The 21,760-nt window shown below is 51.9% G+C and overlaps 1 protein-coding gene across 2 annotated transcripts in view; it reads left to right on the forward strand.

Annotated features, from left to right (window-relative positions):
- The window catches only part of WDR7 (WD repeat domain 7), a 49,852-nt gene that overhangs the window by 19,831 nt on the left and 8,261 nt on the right, over positions 1 to 21,760 (forward strand). For both annotated transcript variants that reach the window (XM_066339285.1, XM_066339287.1), the window contains 8 exons: positions 1,598 to 1,721; positions 2,634 to 2,747; positions 9,682 to 9,903; positions 12,641 to 12,827; positions 15,496 to 15,613; positions 16,678 to 16,827; positions 17,101 to 17,183; positions 18,594 to 18,693. In XM_066339285.1, coding sequence (XP_066195382.1) covers positions 1,598 to 1,721; positions 2,634 to 2,747; positions 9,682 to 9,903; positions 12,641 to 12,827; positions 15,496 to 15,613; positions 16,678 to 16,827; positions 17,101 to 17,183; positions 18,594 to 18,693 — 1,098 coding nt within the window. The remainder of the gene's footprint in view (positions 1 to 1,597; positions 1,722 to 2,633; positions 2,748 to 9,681; positions 9,904 to 12,640; positions 12,828 to 15,495; positions 15,614 to 16,677; positions 16,828 to 17,100; positions 17,184 to 18,593; positions 18,694 to 21,760) is intronic.

Genomic DNA, 21,760 nt, shown 5'->3' on the forward strand with positions numbered 1-21,760 from the left:
TTACAGTTCACGCTGTCGCAATCAGAAGCCAAACTATTTCCTAATTAATAAGTGTTTTTTAGCAGCTTTTTCCACAGCATGCTGCTAATGCCTTAAAGCAAATCATCTAAAATACACACACTTAAATCTGAAATACCCCACAATACATCTTCCACGGCTCTATTTCTCAAAAATATCTGGTCTCTTTGCAAGGCCATCATTTGAAACTTGTTTCAGTTTCTCTCTCAACAATGTCCATCCTATTCCACGGCCTTTCTAAGCCAGCATACTTGATCTCAGAGCTTGCACAGAGATGCATAAGGCTGTGTGAGCCTTCTGTCAGGCTTTGAGAATCCTCCACAAATCCATTTCCCACAGGTTCAACTTCCCCTATGCACAAAAAGCCCACATTAATTCTTTCCCAGTGCCTCAGCTCTTTACCCAGCTCTTTTCATTCGTGCTCCCTGGTAGAACTCTGTTTTAACCCTGTGCAGAACAAGAGGAAATCCTGGAGCAGTGTGGGTTGTGCAGCTCCTGGAGCAGAGTGTTCTGAGCAGTATGGGTACACAGCCCCTGGCGCAGTGTGTTCTGAGCAGTGTGGATGCACAGCCATGCTGCAGGAGCAGTGTGGGTGCACAGCCCCTGGAGCAGTGTGTTCTGAGCAGTATGGGATGCACAGCCATGCTGCAGGAGCAGTGTGGGTACACAGCCGTGCTGCAGCCCCGTGTGTGTTGCAGAGCCCCTGGAGCAGTGTGTTCTGAGCAGTATGGGTTGCACAGCCCCTGGAGCAGTGTGTTCTGAGCAGTGTGTGGGTACACAGCCGTGCTGCAGCCCTGTGTGTGTTGCACAGCCCCTGGAGCAGTGTAGGTTGTGCAGTGTGGGTACACAGCCGTGCTGCAGCCCTGTGTGTGTTGCACAGCCCCTGGAGCAGTGTGTTTTGTGCAGTGTGGATGCACAGCCCCTGGAGCAGTGTGTTTTGTGCAGTGTGGGTACACAGCCGTGCTGCAGCCCTGTGTGTGTTGCACAGCCCCTGCAGCAGTGTGTTTTGTGCAGTGTGGATACACAGCCCCTGGAGCAGTGTGTTTTGTGCAGTGTGGATACACAGCCCCTGGAGCAGTGTGTTTTGTGCAGTGTGTGGGTACACAGCCGTGCTGCAGCCCTGTGTGTGTTGCACAGCCCCTGGAGCAGTGTGTTCTGAGCAGTGTGTGGGTACACAGCCGTGCTGCAGCCCTGTGTGTGTTGCACAGCTCCTGAAGCAGTGTGTTCTGAGCAGTGTGTGGATGCACAACCATGCTGCAGGAGCAGTGTGGGTACATAGCTGTGCTGCAGGAGCAGTGTGTGGGTACACAGCCCCTGCAGCAGTGTGTTTTGTGCAGTGTGTGTTGCACAGCCCCTGCAGCAGTGTGTTTTGTGCAGTGTGTGTTGCACAGCCCCTGGCGCAGTGTGTTCTGAGCAGTGTGGATACACAGCCCCTGGAGCAGTGTGTTCTGAGCAGTGTGTGGGTACACAGCCATGGTGCAGCCCTGTGTGTGTTGCACAGCCCCTGCAGCAGTGTGTTCTGTGCAGTGTGGGTGCACAGCCGTGCTGCAGCCCGTGTGCACTGTTCCCTGCCCCGCAGGTGCGGGAGGCGGCGCAGGCGCTGCTGCTGGCCGAGCTGCGCAGGATCGAGCAGGCGGGCCGCAAGGAGACCATCGACACCTGGGCTCCCTACCTGCCCCAGTACATGGACAGCGTCATCTCCCGTAAGGAGCTGCCCCTCCCTGGGGACACGGGGGGAAAGGGGCCTCGGGATCCCCGCATTCCCAAAAATCCACCCGCTCCTGCTCCTTAAATGCCTCCTGCAGTAGGTGTCAGGGCCTCCAGGGGATGCACGGATATTCCCCACAACCAGAAGGTCTCCATGGGCTCATCTTCCTTAGAATGAGGTTTTTTTCCCCTAAAAATGTGGTTTCTGTGACTCACCGACTTCAGGGTGTCTATCAGGGTATTAAATCTTCATGGAATGCAGGAATTCTGTGGGTGGTAGGATGTGGTTTGAGTTTCTCTGAACTCAGTTAGACTGGAAACCTTTCCAGGGGGTCAGTAGTAACAGGTTGGGATTAGGTTTTTGTGGTAGGTGTTGAAACTCTTGGAATTCAGGATACGCAGTTGGAGGAATGGAAAGGAATAAGAATTATTTGGGATGTAACAGACTTGACAAGTCTCATTTCCTGCTAGAAGGAGAGGGAGAAGAATAGGAAAGATAAAGAAATATTCCTTTTGTCCTACGTCCTCCTCTCCTCCCAATTCTGCCATTTGATATTGGGACATAAATTATTAATAATAAATAGTGATATGAGGCAAAAATCGGCCAGTTTTTGGGTCCAGCAGATTCAAATCAGTGTCAGATTCCAGATGGTTCCAGGCCAGGTGCAGACTGGCCTGGGACACTCCCAGGGATGGGGAATAATCCATGTCAGCCCCAAAAAGCCAAATAAATATCCCATTTTGCTGTTTCTAGATGAGGTTGAGCATCTTGCGCGAGGTTGGAGTTGAAGGAGCCCAAAAGCGAGGCAGGAGCTGAAGGAATGAGACGAAGTTTAGCTGCTGCAGGAAAAAGCAGGGAGTTCTTTGCCCCAATCCCTGATTTGGGGCTGTTGGGTTGTTCCCTGCAGCTGGAGTGACCACAGAAGCCCTTCAGACAGTGACTGCCAGCCCAGATCCCTCAGGGACAGAGGCCAAAGTGCAGGAGGAGGAGCACGACCTGGCCGATGACGACATCGCAGCAGGTGAGCATTCGTATCATTAATGTCATCAACGGAATTCCCTTAAATCATTTTAATAACATTTAAATCTAGTTTAATACACTTGGAGCTCTTACATCTGCCCACAAGCCACAAGAGTTCTTCCAAAACAAAGGCTGTAAGTTCTTTATAATTTTTTATAATGGTTCCTGAAATAATTGGTTCAGGAAGATCTGATTTGAGGGTGCTGCATCCTGAATTTTGGGTTCAGCGGGATACAGTGAGGTTTGCACTGGGAGAATAGAGGGAAAAATAAGAATTTGGAGACACTTTCACCTCAGTTTCTTTCCCTGATGGCCCCATTAAGACCAATATTTATTGGTGGGATTGCTGGTGTGTGTGGTGCTGACAGGATCTTTTCCAGCTTGGGATTCCCCAAAAGCTTCCAGTTACGGAGATCATTTCCTAAATGATCATTTGCACCTCAGAATTTAGGGAGAGGGAAACATTTTAGCTGAGCTGCCTAAGGATTTCGTTGGAAATACATTCCAGTGGCTTTTCAGCTGTTCAGAAATTATTTAGAAAATTTGGTCCATCCTCAAACCTCCTTTGAATGCCCGAAAGGCTCTTTTGGGCCTCAAAAACAGAATAGATGTTTTGTTTCAATAATTCACACATTATTGAAAAAAAGCAGCTTTTTTCCCCAGTTGGGCATAAATTCTCCTGGCTCCAGCCGTCAGAATTTGGGAATTTGGTGAGTTGGCTTTATTATTAATATTCTGAGTAATCTTTATTAATATTTCGGTTACATTTTGAATTGCATTGTATTGTGTCATCTATAGACTTCCTGATTTTAGTTCCACCTAACTGAAGTAATCTAAAATTAATTCCAAGGCGATTTATTACTTGTTCTGGGTGATATTACAGTTGTTTTACTTGAAGAAATCATAGTTTAGAAGAAAATACTACAGCAACCAGCAAGTGGTTGTTTTGTTTTTTTTCATTTTGGTTGCTCATGTTGAGTTTTCAGCAGAATGAATTTTTAATAACACTGAGTTCTGGGGCTTCTTTGGAAGTTTCTCTCCTTGCTGCCCCAGGGGTTGGAAGGGAGAGCAGCAGGTGCTGCTTCCCATTGCCTCCCTCCTGTTTTCCAGCCCTGGAAAATTCGGGTTGGAGCTCCTCCACAAACGGCACCATCTGGCAGCCCCAGCAGCAGAAACCCCACGAAATTCCTGCTGCCTTTTCCTTTCAGGAGGTTCCACTGGAGCTCAGCACCTCCCAAAAACCTGTCAGGGGCACTTTGTGTCCTCCACACCCGCTGGCAGAGAGGGGGAACACTTCGAGTTTGTATTTAACCCTTCCCTGGACCCCATCCAGCACGTGGAGGAGCATTGTGCGGCCATTCCCAAAAAAAAAATTGAGGGTTTGTCATCCAAACCTCAGCCCCTTTCAGATGCTAATGGGGAAAATGCCTGTTACAATTGCAAATGGGACGGCAATGCAGGGTATTTTACAGGGAGAAGTTGGGCTCCCAGGGACTTTTTGGGATGTGCTGACAGGAATCCCCAGTCTGAGGGAACATCCACGAGGTATCTGTTCCCAAAGGAACAGAGGATTCGGCTTCCTGCTGTTTGCAGGCAGCTGTTAGTGGGGAGAGCGTGAAATCACGAGGCACACTCCGTTCCTTTTTCCCTTTTGAAGGAGTGTGGCTCAGGGAGAAGGGGCCTTTGCAGCACAGCCCGGGCTGGGAAGCTGTGGGCATCTGCCAGGGAAGCAGATGTCTCCCAGTAAGGCCCATTCAGCTCCCCCAGGGCTTTGGGGCCGGACATCTGTGGGCTCAGCATCGTTAGGGAAGTTCCCAACCCCACAAACCCCGTTTGGGGCCCGTTTCCAATTAAGGGAGAAGCGTTGGAGAGGAGTTGGGAGCTCAGCCCAGCAGCTGCCTCATCCCTGGAAGTGTTCCAGGAGCAGCCTGGTGCAGGGGAAGGGTCTGAAAAATCCATGTTTCCTTAGGAAAAGTTGCGTCTCTGTCTTAAAACCATTTTTCCTGTCGTTTTCCCCTGTTGGCTCAGGGGTGTGAGGCAGGAACACTCCAGTGGGATGCTTTCCTGACCTCCAGGAGTGTTGGCATTGAAAACTTCCCGGGTTTCCTGCGTTTTCCTTGGGGATCTCACAGAGTTGTGATGTTGTGGCTCATCCCTCAGCTCCCTGCAGACAGGTGCTGGGGTTCCTGCAGGCTGTGCAGCTCCAGGAGAGGGATGGGCAGGGATGGAGAGCTCCTGATGGAACTGTGCAGGTTTGAAAACATCCTCTGGTTCCTGACTGAGAGAGAAATCGAGGGGTTGGCTCCGTGAAATCGCTTTGGAAATGGCATTTCTCGATTCGTGAGTCCATTTCTGGGGGTAAATTTCTGTAGGTAAATTGATGCCAACGACTCTGAAGCTCCAAATTCTGGTGGAAATTAAAAAAAAAAAAATCCTTACTGCACTGGAAAGTCCTTTTATTCTGAGGGAAATTTTGATGGATGGAGCCAGCGCTTTGAAACCTGGCTGAGAGGTGCCTGATATTCCCCATCTGAGCAGCATAGAATCCATTTTGTCTCTGCCTGTTTCCCTGGAAAAGGCTGCAGCATCCTCACCCATTTTGTGCTGCAGCACAGTGAAATATTCCCTCATAAAAGGGAGCAGAAAATTCCAGTAAAGTGCAGGAGAACGGGAATGGCTGCAAAAACACTCGTTTTCTGCATGGAAAAGCACATCTTTTACCTGCAATTAAAGAAATTAAGTTGTAATTTCTACTAAGGCGTGACAACTCCCAGCACTTAAAAGAGCTCTGCCATTGAAATATTCCCAATTTAGAATTCCAGATATTCCAGAGCACTGATTGTATTGACACTGTTTTATTAGAAACGAGTCATTGGCATTCAATTATTGTGGCAGACAGAATATTTTGAACAGGATTTAATAAGCTGTTAATAAGGATGAATAATTAATGAAGAAGAAATCCTTGCTGAATTCCAGATCTTTCTAGATAAAGGTAAGACTCCAGTCAAACCAGTCCAAATCTGGATATCCCACTTGGAATGATGCTGATGTTTTTATTCCAAGGAACTGAAGAGTTCCATTTAAATAGTTCCATTTAAAGTGGGGTGATTTAAAATCCCTTCCAGCCCATGCCATGATTCTCTCCCAACATCCCCAAGGCCAGGTGTGGAGCTCCTGTGGGCAGAATTGGGATGTTCCTGGTGGCACATGTGGGGCTGGCAGCACTCAGAGCTTCCTCCAGGTTGGTTGGAGCTCCCAGGGGTGGATTTAAAGCCCCTCATGGCTTAAAGCAGCCCCGGATTTGGGGTGTTTTGGGAGGAAAGGAGAGTTCACCCTTCTGAGGCGTGGGGATCCCTGCTGGGGCCCTTCATCACCCTGTTTTCAGTCAGCAAACCCAGCAGTCCCCCGTTGTGGCACCCAAATGCTGCCTCTCAGGGGCAGATGGAATGCCAGCACTGGAGCTGGACATGGATCATCAGCTGCAGTGTGGGCTGGTGCTGATGTTTGCCAGGTCTGGGCTTGGTTCTGGGCACAGGGAAAAGATGGAGGAGAAGATGGCTGAAATCCAGGTTTGGTTCTCCCTCCTCAGAACAGGAGCTCCTGGGTCTCAGAATTCCCAGACACAGGGAAGAGCTCCTTACCTTCCCACATGGCCCTGTTGTGCCAGGGTGGGCTGCCAGGGAGAGATTCCCACAATTCTCTTGGTGGTGTTCCTTCCAGGCAGGAATTCCAGCTCCCTGGCCGGGCTCCCGGGGCCCCTTCTCTGCTGGGCCAGCTGAGGGAGCTGTGGATGTAGGAATGGCCTCACTTCCAAGCCATCCAGGGACTTTTGGTGACAGGAGGTTGGTGATGAGTAACCACAGGTTTCATAAAAGATTTCCCTGCATTTTCTTCGTGGTCGCTGTCCCTGGGCTTCCTAGATGGTATTTTCACTTCTGTTTTGTTTGGAGAGACTCCTCAAGGCTCTCTGTGTGTCGGGCAAATAATTTGATTCCATTTGGAAGCTCCATTTCCAGTGTTTCTGCACTCCCAGGTGCTCTTTTCTGCACGTGTGTGAGTAAATCCCAGTGCTGAGCCTGATGGGAGGGTTGTGTAGCTGCACCCCTGAGCTGGGCTGGGCCGCCTTGGGGTTCTCTGGCTGTTCAGAGCAGGGGTGGACGCAGCTTTGGTGGGTAGGATTTTAGGATTGACTCCTGCCTGTGTCCCTGGGAGCACGCCCAAGCTGACAAACACAGAGCTCACCTCTCCTCAAACCGCCTTAACCCAAACCCATCGATTCCTCGGCCGGTTAAACCTGGAGAACTTACTGGGCCTTTAATCCTTTTATTGTAAGCTGGGCTGAAATTAATTTTCCCCCCAGAAGTGTGCAAAGCCAATTAAGGGGAGCTGAGTGCTCCGAAGTGTTAACTGCAGCCTGACCCCGTGGCTGCACGCCACCGTCCATCGATCCTGCTGGGAAACCACGGAAATTTGGGCACGTTTCACCCACGCTCCCAGCCCTTCCCCACTCTGCCTCCTGCACCTCCGGGCCTTCAGTGCTTACAGATGGACAGGGTGAGGATCAGTTTGGTTTGTCTCGCCCTGAACTGGGATTTTTCCAGCTCAAATCCCGATGGGTTTTTGTCCTCCTGGCGCCGCAGCTTGTGTTTTCCACGCGGAGCTACTGGAGGTTATTAATTTTCTCCCTGTGATAGGGTGATCAAGCGTCCTGTCAGGAAAATGGATCTGTGTGTCAGCCCTGGCCGTGATTAAAGGGAGGCACAGTGCAGGGAGAAAATACCAAATTTTCATGGCCAAATCAAAGGGCTCCTCTTCCAGGTGTTACTGCAGTGGGAATTCTGCCTGGCAGTCCAGCTGGGGAAAAATCATTCCCATTAATTGGGGGCTTCCTCTAGTAATTAAAAAAAAAACCCTAAAACAAATCCAATATTGAGGAGTTTTTATCCCCCTCTATTTAAGCAGGTTTTCCCCCCATCCAGAGGTTTCCAGGGGGATGGATTTTTCTGTATTTGAGGGGCTCTACAGCTGTGAGGATCAAACTGTCACATTCCAGATTGCTGATGGAACACTGTGGATCTTTCCCAGCCTGTCCTGGTTGGGATTTCTTGTGGGCTTAACAAAGAGTGATGGCTTGGCAGCAGGAAGGAGCTCAGCTCCTGGTCCCTAGCCCAGGCCTGGGGGTTTTCCCAGTGGATGAAGATCAGATCGAGATGGAGCTTGCAGATTCCCAGAAGGAGTTTTTTTGCCATTCTGGGTTGACACATAAAAAATTCTCCTGATACAGATTCTGCTGGGCAGTGAGCTTGTGGACTGCCCATCCCTGGAAGTGTCCAAAGGCAGGTTGGAAACAGTGCTGGGAGCAGCCTGGGCTCATGGAAGGTGTCCCTGCCCGTGGCAGGGGGTGATCCTTAAAATCCTTTCCCTAATGTGAAGGATGCTCCTGAGGGATGTAGGGAAGGGTTAACTCGGTGCTGCTGTAATCCCTGGATGTGGGGGGAGGCCCTGCAGTGTTTAATTTCCTCCTGGAAGCAGCACATGTGTTGGCTTTTCCTTTCTTCCCTGCCGGGGTTGGGGTCTGGCTATTGATCCACATCCCGCTGCCCTGCTCCAGCATCTGCTGCGCTCCCGCTCCCGGAGAGCTGGGATCCACAGCCAGGACACAGGACAAACCATCCTGGAGAGGGGCTTGGGGCCGCTCTGGTGTCTCCTGAGCACGTGGATGGGGATAAACCGTTCTGGAGCAGGGCTTAGGGCCACTTCAGCCCCACCTGAGGTTCCTGAGCACCTGGAATGAGGCCACCCCGGGGTGTGACATCCAGTGGGACACGTGCAGAGGTTACCCAGGCTGCTGGACAATTCCAACTGTTCCTTCTCTGCTTTGTTCCAGCCTGTTTTCATCCTTCTTCCTCCAAAGGCAGTTGCTATTGATTTTTTTCCCTTTTTTTTTTTCCTCCTCCCTTCCCATTGTTAAGCTTTCCCTTGTTTTTGTCTCCCTTTTGGCTGACGGGGTTGCCTGAGCACAGCTCCTAACGTTTGGTTCGCTTCCTTCTTTTCCTCTGGAGCCCCGTGGAGGTCATTAACAGAGACATTCATTAGTGCACCCTTCGTTAATCCACGAGCCTCAGCCCGTGGCAGGTGATGCCTCCCAGCTCAGCACTTGGGAAGGGTTAAAACTTCCTTATTTTTGTAGGACAAGTGGTAGGGAATTCCCCAGGACTGGAGATTAACATCTAGGTAAGAGTGGACTTAATTTGTCAGAATAACTGACTGCTGTTTCATTCCACTAATTTCTTCTTAGATTTGGAGATTTTACTCCAAACAGAAAAACCTCCTCTGCTTATGGAATTCAGGATCCCTGGACTGTGTTAAACTAGTAACACATATTTCACTTTTATGTAAAATTCATGATTATGGCTTCATCCCATCATTAAAATTCCATAGGTGACGTTTTACTATGTGAAAATACCAGTTTGGTTTAATGGTGTGGACTGTTATCCTATAGTTTAATAGGAGGCTGGATGTGGTGATGGATCCCATATCCAAAAGATGCTTTTATATCAAACATCATGCAAAGAACTTAGCCTGGAAAAAAATCCCATCTTTTAAAACCAAGAAAAATTGCAGCTTGTCAATTGAAAGTGAACAAGAAGCAACCCAAAAATCACTAGATAAACTCAGAATTCCATGGATCTTCTCTCGCTGAGCAAACAAACCTGGGAATTCGGGAGTTTTCTGGTGCCTTTTCCCCTCCCCATGAATTCTTGGCAGGTTCCAGGGGCTCTTTTGCCTCGTCAGGAGGTTTTTAGAGGTGAATGGAACCACCGCCACGCTGCTCGCAGAGACGCGATTCACGTTCCTCCCTTTTTCATTTTCTCTGCGGAACACCCCTCGCAGTATAACCCCCCCTGTCCCTCTGTGCCTTTCCCCTGCTGCAGGCTGCCTGTCGGGGCTGCCCCAGCCCAAGAAGGTGTCCACGTCCTACGAGGAGAGGCGCAAGCAGGCCACGGCCATCGTGCTGCTGGGCGTCATCGGCGCCGAGTTCGGCGCGGAGATCGAGCCGCCCAAGCTGCTGACACGGCCCCGCAGCTCCAGCCAGATCCCCGAGGGCTTCGGCCTCACCAGCGCTGGATCCAACTACTCCCTGGCCAGGCACACCTGTGAGTACAGCCCAGGCCTCTCCTGCCTCCCCTGGCACGGGGATGTGCCGAGCAGCTCGCCGGGAAACAGTGAGGTTAGGGCAGCGTCGGGAGCTGCTGGAATTCTCACCTGCTGTGGGCTCCTCCCAGCTAAAGCACTGCATTTATTGCATTTGTTCTTGGCTGTTTGTCCCCGTGGGCTGGGACACCTTCTGCTAGCCCAGGCTGCTCCAAGCCCTGCCCAACCTATGAGAGAAGACACAGAATAAAAATAAAACTGAAAATTCACCGGGCCGGGAGCAGAAAGAGATGAAGGGATATGGAATTTTCACCCAGCTCTCCACTGGAGAGCTGGGTGAATTTCTCTGTGGACAATTTCTCTGTGGACAATCAGAGGGAAAAAAAAAATCATCCAGAAAGGGTCACAATCAAGTTAAATCCTATTCTTGGAGTCCATCATTTGGATTTAGTTGGATCTTGATCAGAGTTCTCAGTGTCTCGTTCCTGCCTGGGCTATTGATTTTCCCGAGCAAATAATTTCATTTTTTAAAATCCATTGGCAAACTGGGGATAACAAGGCTGCCTGGAGCCGTGTGCTCGCAGAGATTCCGCAAGGAGAGACATTTTGGGAATCCAGGGGCTTCTGTGCAGTGAAGAGAAGCGATACGTTTTAGCATTGGGGGGTTAATGTTAGCATTCTGGGTTAATCAGGTGATGTAAGGAGCAAATGTGCCAATGCAGAATGAAACCCCCGGGCTAAAATTCTATTTGAGCACCACTGGATGTAGGAATGGCACACCCTGAGCTCGAGGAATTGTGCCCGGTGAGTCACAGCCCAGTTTTTGTCTCGGCAATACAAATGGGCAGCGGCAGATCCTGCAGCCCGGGGATGCTCATCATCCTCCCAGGATATTCCAGCCCCGCTGTGCCGAGCTTTTCCAGGGCTAATTACCTCGTGGCTGCGCTGACTCTAATGTGACATGTTTATTGCCCTAACGAACAACTCATTAGCGCCGGGATGTTTTTGTCAATATTAATTCCTTCGCTTAAGCCCAGGCAAAGCTTTAAACAAAGATGTCCCGCCCTGGGACCCGTGGCACCGGGACTTTGGATCCCTCCTGGTGTTCCTGAGGGGAAAGGTGGGAGACTTGCATTGGAGTGATGCTTGAGGAGGCACGTTTTTAATAAGGTTGTGGGCCAGAGGCATAAAATTGACCTGGTGGCACGCCAAGAAGGAATTTTGGAGGGTGTTTCATGCAGGATTGCTTGGTGTGAACCAACTGGAAAAACTCTATTCACCTTTCCCAAAAAACAACAGGAGGCTTGTTTGATAAACAAAACGAGCAACCTGTTGAGGACAGTGGAAGAAAACCCTGATAAAATCAGTAATTATCTTCACCACAAGGAACAGTAGTGAGGGGTAATAAATAACGATGGAGAGATAACGATGAATTGGCGGTGAGCCTCGCTGGGTTCAGCCCTCCTCCATTTAGGTGTAGGTAATCTTTACTTTGATTTAAAAGCAGGCTGGTAAGGGGAAGTATTAATAAGGATTGCCACTCTATTTCCAAAATGTGCACATTCTGGAAACACTTTAAATATTTGAAATAAAGGTGCAGGATAAGTATCTCCAAAATGTGCAGAACCTGGATGGGGTTTCAGGATTGGCGAAGTTGCTTGGGACGTTTCTCTCTCCTTCCCTCTCGAGCTCTGCCTCTCAGAAATACTTTAGGTGTGTCTACTCCTATTTTCCCCCCCAAAATTTGTTAGGCAGTGAAAATACTGGAGAGTCAGCAGAGGGTGTCCCAGGGTGGGTTGGACAGGGCAGGTTATTTGTTAGATAGTGAAAATACTGAGTTGGAGAGTCAGCAGAGGATGTCCCAGGGTTTGTTATTTGTTAAATAGTGAAAACACTGTGTCGGAGCAGTGGCCCAGAGGGTGTCCCAGGACTGGTTATTTGTTAGGTGGTGAAAATACTGTGTTGGAGAGGTGGCCCAGAGGATGTCCCAGGGCTGGTTATTTGTTAAACAGTAAAAAACACTGTTGGAGCAGTGGCCCAGAGGGTGTCCCAGAGCTGGTTATTTGTTAAATAGTAAAACCACTGTATTGGAGCAGTGGCCCAGAGGGTATCCCAGGACTGGTTATTTGTTAAACAGTAAAAAACACTGTTGGGGCAGTGGCCCAGAGGGTGTCCTGGGGCGGGTTGCACAGGGCTCGGAGCACTCCGGGCTGGAGGAAGGCGTCACCACCCGTGGCAGGGGTGGCAGTGGGTGCCCTCAGAGCCCTCCCTGTGGCAGTGGGAGCCCTCGGGGCCCGTCCCCGTGGCAGTGGGTGGCAGTGGGTGCCCTCGGGGCCCGTCCCCGTGGCAGTGGGTGGCAGTGGGTGCCCTCAGAGCCCTCCCCGTGGCAGTGGGAGCCCTCGGGGCCCTCCCCGTGGCAGGGGTGACAGTAGGTGCCCTCGGGGCCCGTCCCCGTGGCAGTGGGTGACAGTAGGTGCCCTCAGAGCCCTCCCCGTGGCAGTGGGTGCCCTCAGAGCCCTCTCTGTGGCAGTGGGTGCCCTCGGGGCCCGTCCCCGTGGCAGTGGGTGCCCTCAGAGCCCTCCCCGTGGCAGTGGGTGACAGTAGGTGCCCTCAGAGCCCTCCCCGTGGCAGTGGGTGCCCTCAGAGCCCTCCCCGTGGCAGTGGGTGACAGTAGGTGCCCTCGGGGCCCGTCCCCGTGGCCGGGGCAGCTGCCCTGAGCCCCACACCCGTGCCCTGCAGGCAAGGCGCTGACGTTCCTGCTGCTGCAGCCGCCCAGCGCGCGGCTGCCGGCGCACAGCACCATCCGCAGGACGGCCATCGACCTCATCGGCCGCGGCTTCACCGTCTGGGAGCCCTACATGGACGTGTCGGCCGTGCTCATGGGGCTGCTGGAGCTCTGCGCCGACGCCGAGAAGCAGCTGGCCAAGTGGGTGCCTCCGGCCGGGCAGAGGGCGGGAGGAGGAGGAGGAGGGAGCCAGGGGAGGGAATTCCTGGCTGTGAGGGTGGGGAGGAAGGGAGTTCCCTGGAAGTGGGCCAGGGTCAGGTTGGATGGGGTGTGGAGCAGCCTGGGCTGCTGGAAGCACCTTCCGCTGCCCGTGCCCGTGATGTCCTTAAGGCTCCTTTCAACCCAGACCACTCCACGATTCCATGAAATGTTCACTGACAGACAGAATTTAAGTGGCACCTGCAGTAAGGAACTGTTTTAATCCCGGAAGTGCTTTTTCACATCCATCCATGGTGAGGCTTCTGACATTATTCCTAAGGTAGATGCTGCCCATTTTATGTAAGTTTTCATTTCCTCAGCATAGAAGGAATGAGTCCTTGCCCTGTGTTGGCAGGAGAAATCTGGACAAATTGGATTAGCATTGTTTTTTGTGTGAGCTCCAGTTATTCCTTGTAGTGTGACAGGAGGCACCGGCACCTTTTCCCTTCCCAAAGCCTCTCCTAAGCCCCGCTTTATGTAAATCCCGACTTCCAGGATCCAAGTGACCAGAGTTCTTCAGCAAGTCCTTTTGCTGGTGTGACTCCATCCTTAGCTGTCAGGAAGATTAGTCCGGCTCTCTCCCCCAAAGAGCAGGGAATAAATGGAGGGATCAGCGTGGAGCCTTGAGGAGCCCGGCGCAATTTTCCTCGTGATAAATTGCATAATAAGCGCGAAAGCGTTTGCTTATTAATCCATAACAAGATTTAGATTGAAAATGGCCTGTTACATCCCTGACAGATCCAGGGTGGAGGGAGACGGGGAGAAATGGAGCAACAATGTGTGCAGGGGTTAAGTGTGGATCTCACCCTCCCGGAGCCCCGCTGAGCTCCCGCTTTGTGCCGGATTTGCCGCGGACACAATAACGGCACACAGCTGCCGGCGCCTCTCCCGGAGGTTTTATTAAAGAGCTTTTATGTCAAGCTTCTGCTTTTAGATAGAAAAGAAGAAATCACATTTATTGACCAGGAAAACGAGTGGGTTTCTTTTTTCCCTGCTGAATCAAGGGAATATCCGAGCTGTTAGGCAAAACTCGGGTGTTCGGAACTCCCTCTCTTGCCCGGCTCATCCTGTTTCCTGAAGGTTAGGCTGTGCTCAGAGAAGCTGCTCAGTTGCGAGGATAAGGAGTGTTTTCCCAGCATTTTTAGGCTTTGATGTCTTGGCTGGGATGAGGCGTGTGTATTTTTGCTTTTGGAATTAAGCTAGGTTTCATGCAGATTTTCATGAAGTGGTTTGGGTTGGGAGTATTTTAAGGATCATCCCATTCCACCCCCAGGAGCACCTTCCACTAGTTCAGGTTGCTCCAAATCCCATCTTGCCTGGCCTGGAACCATTCCAGGGAGGGGGCAGCCACAGCTTCTGTGGGCACTGTTAGGATCTGAAACACCCAAATCAGCAAATCACCTCCAAGTCAATGCACAGGTTTTTATCTGTGCCTTGTAGCAATCCCACCTGGTGCAGTGGGATGGGTCTGGAGGCTCTTGTCCTGGCTGCAGCGTGCCATTCCCATCCCCTGATCTCCTCACATCCTGCCAAGCACAGGAATTCACTGAAAGCCTGTTGCTTTCCAGGAAAATGCACACTTGGCCAAACATCCTGTAAGGAAAAACATTGCTGGCTTTGGGAACCCCTGCAGAGGTTAACTGGGAGAGCTCCTTCCCTGGCTTATCCCTTTTTCATGGAACACCTGGACAGGAGTTTGGAAGTTACATGTGGTTTTCCAAGGAAAGGCCCCCAAGGGACATCACCCTGTGGAACAAACTTTATTTAGTTTCACATTTGGGAGTTCTAATCCGTACAGTGATGGTGAGGGATGGGAAAGGAAAATAAACTGAAAAATAAAAGGGAAAACAAATCAGTCAAAGAGTATGGGGAAGACTGAGGAGCCCCTTCCACAGGCTGTCCAGAGAAATCTGTGCCTGCCCCATCCCTGGCAGTGTCCAGGGCCAGGCTGGACAGGGCTTGGAGCAGCCTGGGAGGGTGGAAGGTGTCCCTGCCCGTGGCAGGGAGTGGAGCAGGCGATCCCTAAACCCCCCTGCACCTCAAACCAGCCTGGGATTCCATGTTTCTACATTCTGGGGAAATTTTGGATAACGTGCAGGGCACGTAGAAATTTTATTTTTGCAGTTACTGGGTACTTAGCACTTTATTGCTTTTTGCTTTTATCTTGTCACAGCAAGTCAAGGCCTTGAATTAAAGAGAATTACTCTGGCCGGGGGATTTTTCAGGCTGTGTTTAAAATACAGTAAAAGACCAAACCATAAATCCTTGGGAAGACGCTCTGGGCTCGCCTGGGCCTCCGTGGGGGCGATATGTATTCAGCACATACAGATAATTTGTTAACAAGGCCTTTTGCCCACTTTGGACAGATGCACTTACTGTTTTCAATCTTCATGGTTAATTATTCGATTTGGGGTTGATGCTGGAACACCCTGACTCCTAATCACTGCTCTTTGTTGGGAGTCCATTATATTGGAACTGCCGGAGTGCTCCCGGTGACCTTGAACTGACATTATAAGCTGGTTTCTAATCTTTTCACTCTATATTTCCACCGCCGGCTCTGCTTTGTGCCTGCCTTTGTGTGTGTGTGTGTGTGTGCCGGGCTCCCGTTTAGCATCACAATGGGGCTGCCCCTGAGCCCCGCGGCCGACTCGGCGCGCTCCGCTCGCCACGCGCTGTCCCTCATCGCCACCGCCCGCCCGCCCGCCTTCATCACCACCATCGCCAAGGAGGTGAGCACCAGCTTCTCCTGGGCACCAGGGGGGCTTCTCCTGGGCACCAGGGGGGGCTTCTCCTGGGCTCCAACGGGGGCTTCTTCTCCTGGGCTCCAACGGGGGCTTCTTCTCCTGGGCTCCAACGGGGGTTCTTCTCCTGGGCTCCAACGGGGGCTTCTCCTGGGCACCAATGGGGGTTCTTCTGGGCACCAGCGAGGGTTCTTCTCCTGGGCTCCAATGGGGGGTTCTCCTGGGCACTGACAGGGGCTTCTCCTGGGCACCAGTGGGGGGTTCTCCTGGGCTCCAATGGGGGCTGCTCCTGGGCTTGGGGCTTCTCCTGGGCTCCAATGGGTTCTTCTCCTGGGCTCCAATGGGTTCTTCTCCTGGGCACCGACGGGGGCTTCTCCTGGGCTCCAACGGGGGCTGCTTCTCCTGGGCGCCAGCGGGGGCTTCTTCTCCTGGGCACCAACGGGGGCTGCTCCTGGGCACCAGTGTGGGCTTCTCCTGGGCACCAACGGGGGCTTTTCCTGGGCACCAACGGGGGCTTCTCCTGGGTTCCAACGGGGTCTTCTCCTGGGCACCAACAGGGGCTGCTCCTGGGCACCAATGTGGGCTTCTCCTGGGCACCAGCAGGGGTTCTCCTGGGCTCCTGGCAGCAGGACAGGGAGCTGGCTGAGCGTGGGCCACGGTGGTCTGAGCCACCCCAGCCCCAGCTCAGCGGTGACACGGAGGTGATGGCTGCCTCATCTCCGAGGCCTTCTCCAAATGTGGGAGATGTTCTCCACTAGGCACACCAAAGGGTGGGCCTGGCCTGAAACCGATGGCAGAGCTGGGAGCGTGGAGACCACTGGGGTTCCTGGGAATGGGAGTGGGAATTGGAAAGGGAATGGGGCACTTGTGCTGGTTCCCAGGGGGATTTGGGGTTCCTCATTTTCCGAGGGGTTTTTGTGGCTCCCATGGTTTCGTTCCCAGAGTTTTCCTGTGGCTTTGGCCCTGAATTCCCGGGTTTTCCGCTGTTGCCGTGCCTCGTCCCCGGGTTTCCCGTGGCCCCTGGCCCCGGTGACAGTCCCCATTGCCCGCAGGTGCACAGGCACACGGCGCTGGCGGCCAACACGCAGTCCCAGCAGAACATCCACACCACCACGCTGGCCCGCGCCAAGGGAGAGATCCTCAGGGTCATCGAGATCCTCATCGAGAAGATGCCGGCCGACGTGGTGGACCTGCTGGTGGAGGTGAGGCCGGGGATGGCTCTGACTCCTCCCCAGGAGTTCCCTTCCACAGCTTGCCTTATCCCGAGGTCATCTCTTAAACCTGAAGCTGCATTAAGTGAATCGTGTTTATTAAGCTAAAGAAGGTGACAGCCAGGTTGGACACTGGTTGGAACAACCTGATCTTTTGGAAGGTGTCCCCTTGGACACCCCTTGGGGTGGGGTGACCTTCAGAGCTTTAATTATGGAACGTAAAACACACATCGTCAGCCAATGACTGTAATTTTTGTTTCCAAGGTGATGGACATCATCATGTACTGCCTGGAAGGATCTTTAGTGAAGAAAAAGGGTCTTCAGGAATGTTTCCCAGCCATCTGCAGGTGAGCCCTTCCTCTGGGAATACTGTGAAGTAAATGATAGGATCACCAGCGGGATATATTTCCTAATGAAGAGGGAAGCAGCCTTTTAGGTGACACAAGAAAGAGTAAAAAAAGGTGATTGATAAAATGGAAGCATTTCCAGCATCTTTAAACATGGACAAATATCCCAGTCATCCTCTTAAACTGGTCCAACCAATAAATTCTAATAATCACCTGTCGGCCATTACATTTTAATTTAATAACCTATTAAAATATTGAATAGTTTCAAGGAAAGAACAATTATCCTGTTGCCAGGTAGGATCCTGATGGAGATGATCTTCCTCCTTCCTGATGCTTTAAGTGGCTTCCCTTAAAACATAAAGGGAAGGATAAATGGGAATGAGTGCCCAATCTCCCTATTCCTGTGTCCATTTATAGCGTTGCAGTATTTTACAACTCGCTGCAATTACTGGTCATATTTCCTGGTTATAGGCAGAGTAAAAATGATCCAGCACCCAGCGAGGGCATCGCAGAGCCCGGGGGAAATTGTCATCAGGTTTTGGCAAAGGGGCAGATCCCTGCAGAGATTCCAAGGGGAAGCACTTGTACAGCATCCCAGGGTCAATCCCTTTCCTGGGACTCTGTTCCCTTACGGCACTGGGAATCCCAAATCTGGAAGATGGGTTGCTTGAAGCCCTAAACATGCTCAGCAGGATTCTTCTGAGATGGACTCCAAGTGGTTCTGGCAGATTTCGGTAGAGGGAAATCCACCTGCAAAATTCCAGCGTGATTTGGAATGCAGTGGGCACTTCCACAGGTCTGCTGTCCCTGTGGGAAGGCACAGTGATATCCCCAAGGACTGGAATTTGCAATTTAGTGTCTCCTGGCGTTCAAGGTGCTGAAACTCCTTGGATTTTGCAGGAGTTCCAATAAGTGCCACATGGTCACCCTGGGTGTTAAGGACTATTGCAGGCTTTACCCCCAGGGTGTTATTGCAGTAGAGAGTGTTTGATGGCAAATTTCCCTCTTCCTTTTGCTTTCTGCCCATCAAAAATTGATGAGTTGGCTTATTTCTCCTTCCGCTTCCCTTCCTTTCCATTTGAATTTCAGAGGAAATGCCCTGAAGTCACTCAGGGTGTTGGATGGGCATTTAACCATTGGGCTTCCAGCTTTCCTGAGCACAAAGAATACACACCCAAGGCCATCCCACAGACTATTCCCAAAGGAATAAATCTGATCAGATTCCACAGTAACCTCTCACCATCGGTGGTTTTTGCGGGATGCCAAGCGTTAAACCGGCAGCGAGTGGATTTTGAAATTACATCTCTGCTCCGGCCCTTAACTAATTACGAGTGGAGTCCTCAATGGGTGTAATCTCCCAGTGTCACCCTGTTTTCCCTGTGTGACTCCTGCTCTCCCTGCTGCCCTCAGGTTCTACATGGTGAGTTACTACGAGCGCAGCCACCGCATCGCCGTGGGAGCTCGCCACGGCTCCGTGGCCCTCTACGACATCCGCACCGGCAAGTGCCAGGTAAGGGCTGCCCACCTGGGGGTTCTGCCCTGCCCACCTGGGGCTTCTGCCCTGCACAAACGGGGTTCTGCCGTGCACAAATGGGGATTCTGCCCTGCCCACCTGGGGGTTCTGCCCTGCACAAATGGGGATTCTGCCCTGCCCAAATGGGGGTTCTGCCCTGCCCAAATGGGGATTGCTGCACTGCCCAAATGGGGCTTCTGCCCTGTACACCCGGGGCTTCTGCCCTGCCAAAATAGGGGTTCTGCCCTGCCCAAATGGGGATTGCTGCCCTGCCCAAATGGGGCTTCCTGCCCTGCACAAATGGGGCTTTCTGCCCTGCCCAAATGGGGGTTCTGCCCTGTACACCTGGGGGTTCTGCCCTGCCCCAAATGGGGATTCCTGCCCTGCCAAAATGGGGGTTCTGCCCTGCCCAAATGGGGTTCTGCCCTGTACACCTGGGGCTTCTGCCCTGTACACCTGGGGCTTTCTGCCCTGCCCAAATGGGGCTTCCTGCCCTGCCCAAATGGGGCTTCCTGCCCTGCCCAAATGGGGCTTCTGCCCTGTACACCTGGGGCTTTCTGCCCTGCCCAAATGGGGCTTCCTGCCCTGCCCAAATGGGGCTTCTGCCCTGTACACCTGGGGCTTTCTGCCCTGCCCAAATGGGGATTCCTGCCCTGCCCAAATGGGGCTTTCTGCCCTGCCCAAATGGGGTTCTGCCCTGCCCAAATGGGGTTGTGCCCTGGCCAGCCCTCCTGGGAGCTGCTGGCACCATAGGGCTGGGTAAGGAGTGCCTGGGGATTGCTGCCCATCCCACAGAGCTCTCGTGTGTGCTGAGCTGCTGGAACACTGTGCAGAGCGCCCAGGGGATCAATAGTTTAATGAAGGGCTGAAGGATATCGAGTCCTGCTGGCTCCATTCCCTGGGACTGGATTAATAAGGAAAAGCTCAGGCTTATCTCCTGATCGGGAAGTTTGGGAGTTATTTCCCCCCAAAATTCCCAATTGTTTACTCTGGGGAATATTCACAGCATTTGGTTCCTTACTTTTCTTGATAATCTTCCACATTAACTACAGAACACAGAGCTGGGGGTGACCAGAGGGACTCCCAGGGTAATTAGGCCAGGTCCTTTTCAGGTTTAATTATTATCCATGAGATATAAGAATTTTCCAGATAAATTACTGTGAGGCAACACCATCTCTTGCCCCCAAATCCGATTTTATATGTAATTTCTCACAACTGCAGATTTTCCTGCCTGCTCAAAAGCATGGAATATCTTGAGGATGGGGCAGCTGAAAAAGTTGTGTCATTGGAGAAGAGCTCAGGGTTTTATTTTCCTTTCCTGTGAGGGGTTTTGGGATCCTGAAAAGCATTTTGGGTTTGGGTTTTTTTTCCCCTTACAGGTAATTTTTAGTTTTTTTAAGAAAGGTGGCTGTAGGAACTGACTGAGAAATTATTTGGTATGATCAACAGGATGATGGATATCAAAACTCCTCCTTTTGAGTAAAAGTTCACCCAGCATTTACCTAGGATGGGGTTTCCCCGCAGTAAAATTTGCTCTATTAGTAGACTGCATTATGTCTGTCCCAAATGCACATGCTGTGATCTATTCTCCCATAATCCAGTCTCCAAACCAGGTTGTTTCTCCTCCTCCTCCGATGAAATGACTTCATTAGGCCCATGAGGTAAAATTTGTGTAGTAGATTGCATTATGACTATTCCAAATGCACACACTGGGATCTATTTTTCCATAGTGCAGTCTCCAAAGCAGGTTGTTTCTCCTCCTCCTGTGAAGTGACTATTTTTTAGCCCCTGGGTGAGCTGCTGCTGTTCTCTGTGTGGGGCCTGGGCACGGCTGGGCTCTGTGGGGTTTTTGTGGCTCTGGGCATCGGGCAGTGCCCTTCCCATGGTGGGTTCATTTGTCCCTCAGCTCTTGGCAGCTCCCAGAGATGCCAGGGCCGGGCTGCTGATCATTCCCACGAGGTCTCTCCGAGGTATTGATCCTGGCTCCGTGTGCCCGTCACCACGGCACTCACCAGAACCTGCCCCAGTGCTCCCTGCCCCTGCCAGCTCCTCCTCAGCCAGAGCTTCTCCCTCTGGGAGACACCTGGGGACATCTCCCCGTGCCAGGGAGGAGCCCTGCCCTGCCCTCAGGGTCTGCCCCACACAGCAGCAGCACCCTCCAGATTCCCACTCCAGATTCCCCCCACACATTTCTCTTCAGTCATTGTTCCTCCCCCCCTCACTCATTCCCCCTCCATATTCCTCCTCACACACTCCTATTCCCCCTCACACATTCCCCCTTCAGATTTCTCCATATTCCCCCTCACACACTCCTATTCCCCCTCACACATTCCCCCTTCAGATTTCTCCATATTCCCCCTCACACACTCCTATTCCCCCTCACACATTCCCCCTTCAGATTTCTCCATATTCCCCCTCACACACTCCTATTCCCTCTCACACATTCCCCCTCACTTATTCCCCTTCATTCATTGTTCCTCCATATTCCTTCTCACTCATTCCCCCTCATATTCCCCCTCACACATTCCTATTCCCCCTCACACATTCCCCCTTCAGATTTCTCCATATTGCCCCTCAGCTATTCCCCACAGAGATGGTAGGAATTCCATTCTGGAGGTCAGAATTCCTTGAAAAGCCGGCTGAACTCTGTATAACGCTGGCAGTAAGTAGCTGTGGTGTGAGCTGTTGAATCCACGGTGCTCTCCGCGGCTGGAGAGGTTTGGGAGCAGGTGGTGTGAAATCCCTCAGTGCAGGGTTTTCCTGGCTGGATAAAGGGATGTGAGGGCTCTGGAGGAGGATTTCCCTCCCAGCTGTACTGCGTGGGCACCAGCCCCTCAGGAGCTGCTGCTGAGCTCCATGGATGGTTTTATCCTGGGATTTCTCTCTCCCCACTTTCTCCTGGATCGCAGGAAGCCGCCTGCCTTTGGCTGGTGGTGTTTCCCTGCCAGGGGCTGTGACCTGAGGCCCGGTGTGGTTTGTGTCCCTGTTGGGGACGCAGAGGGATGGGTGGCTGTCCCCGCCATCCCAGCAGGACCGGGGGCACAGCCGTGTCAAACACAGCCCC

This window comes from Sylvia atricapilla, chromosome Z (assembly GCF_009819655.1).
Source record: "Sylvia atricapilla isolate bSylAtr1 chromosome Z, bSylAtr1.pri, whole genome shotgun sequence".
In the NCBI taxonomy this organism is placed as follows: domain Eukaryota; kingdom Metazoa; phylum Chordata; class Aves; order Passeriformes; family Sylviidae; genus Sylvia; species Sylvia atricapilla.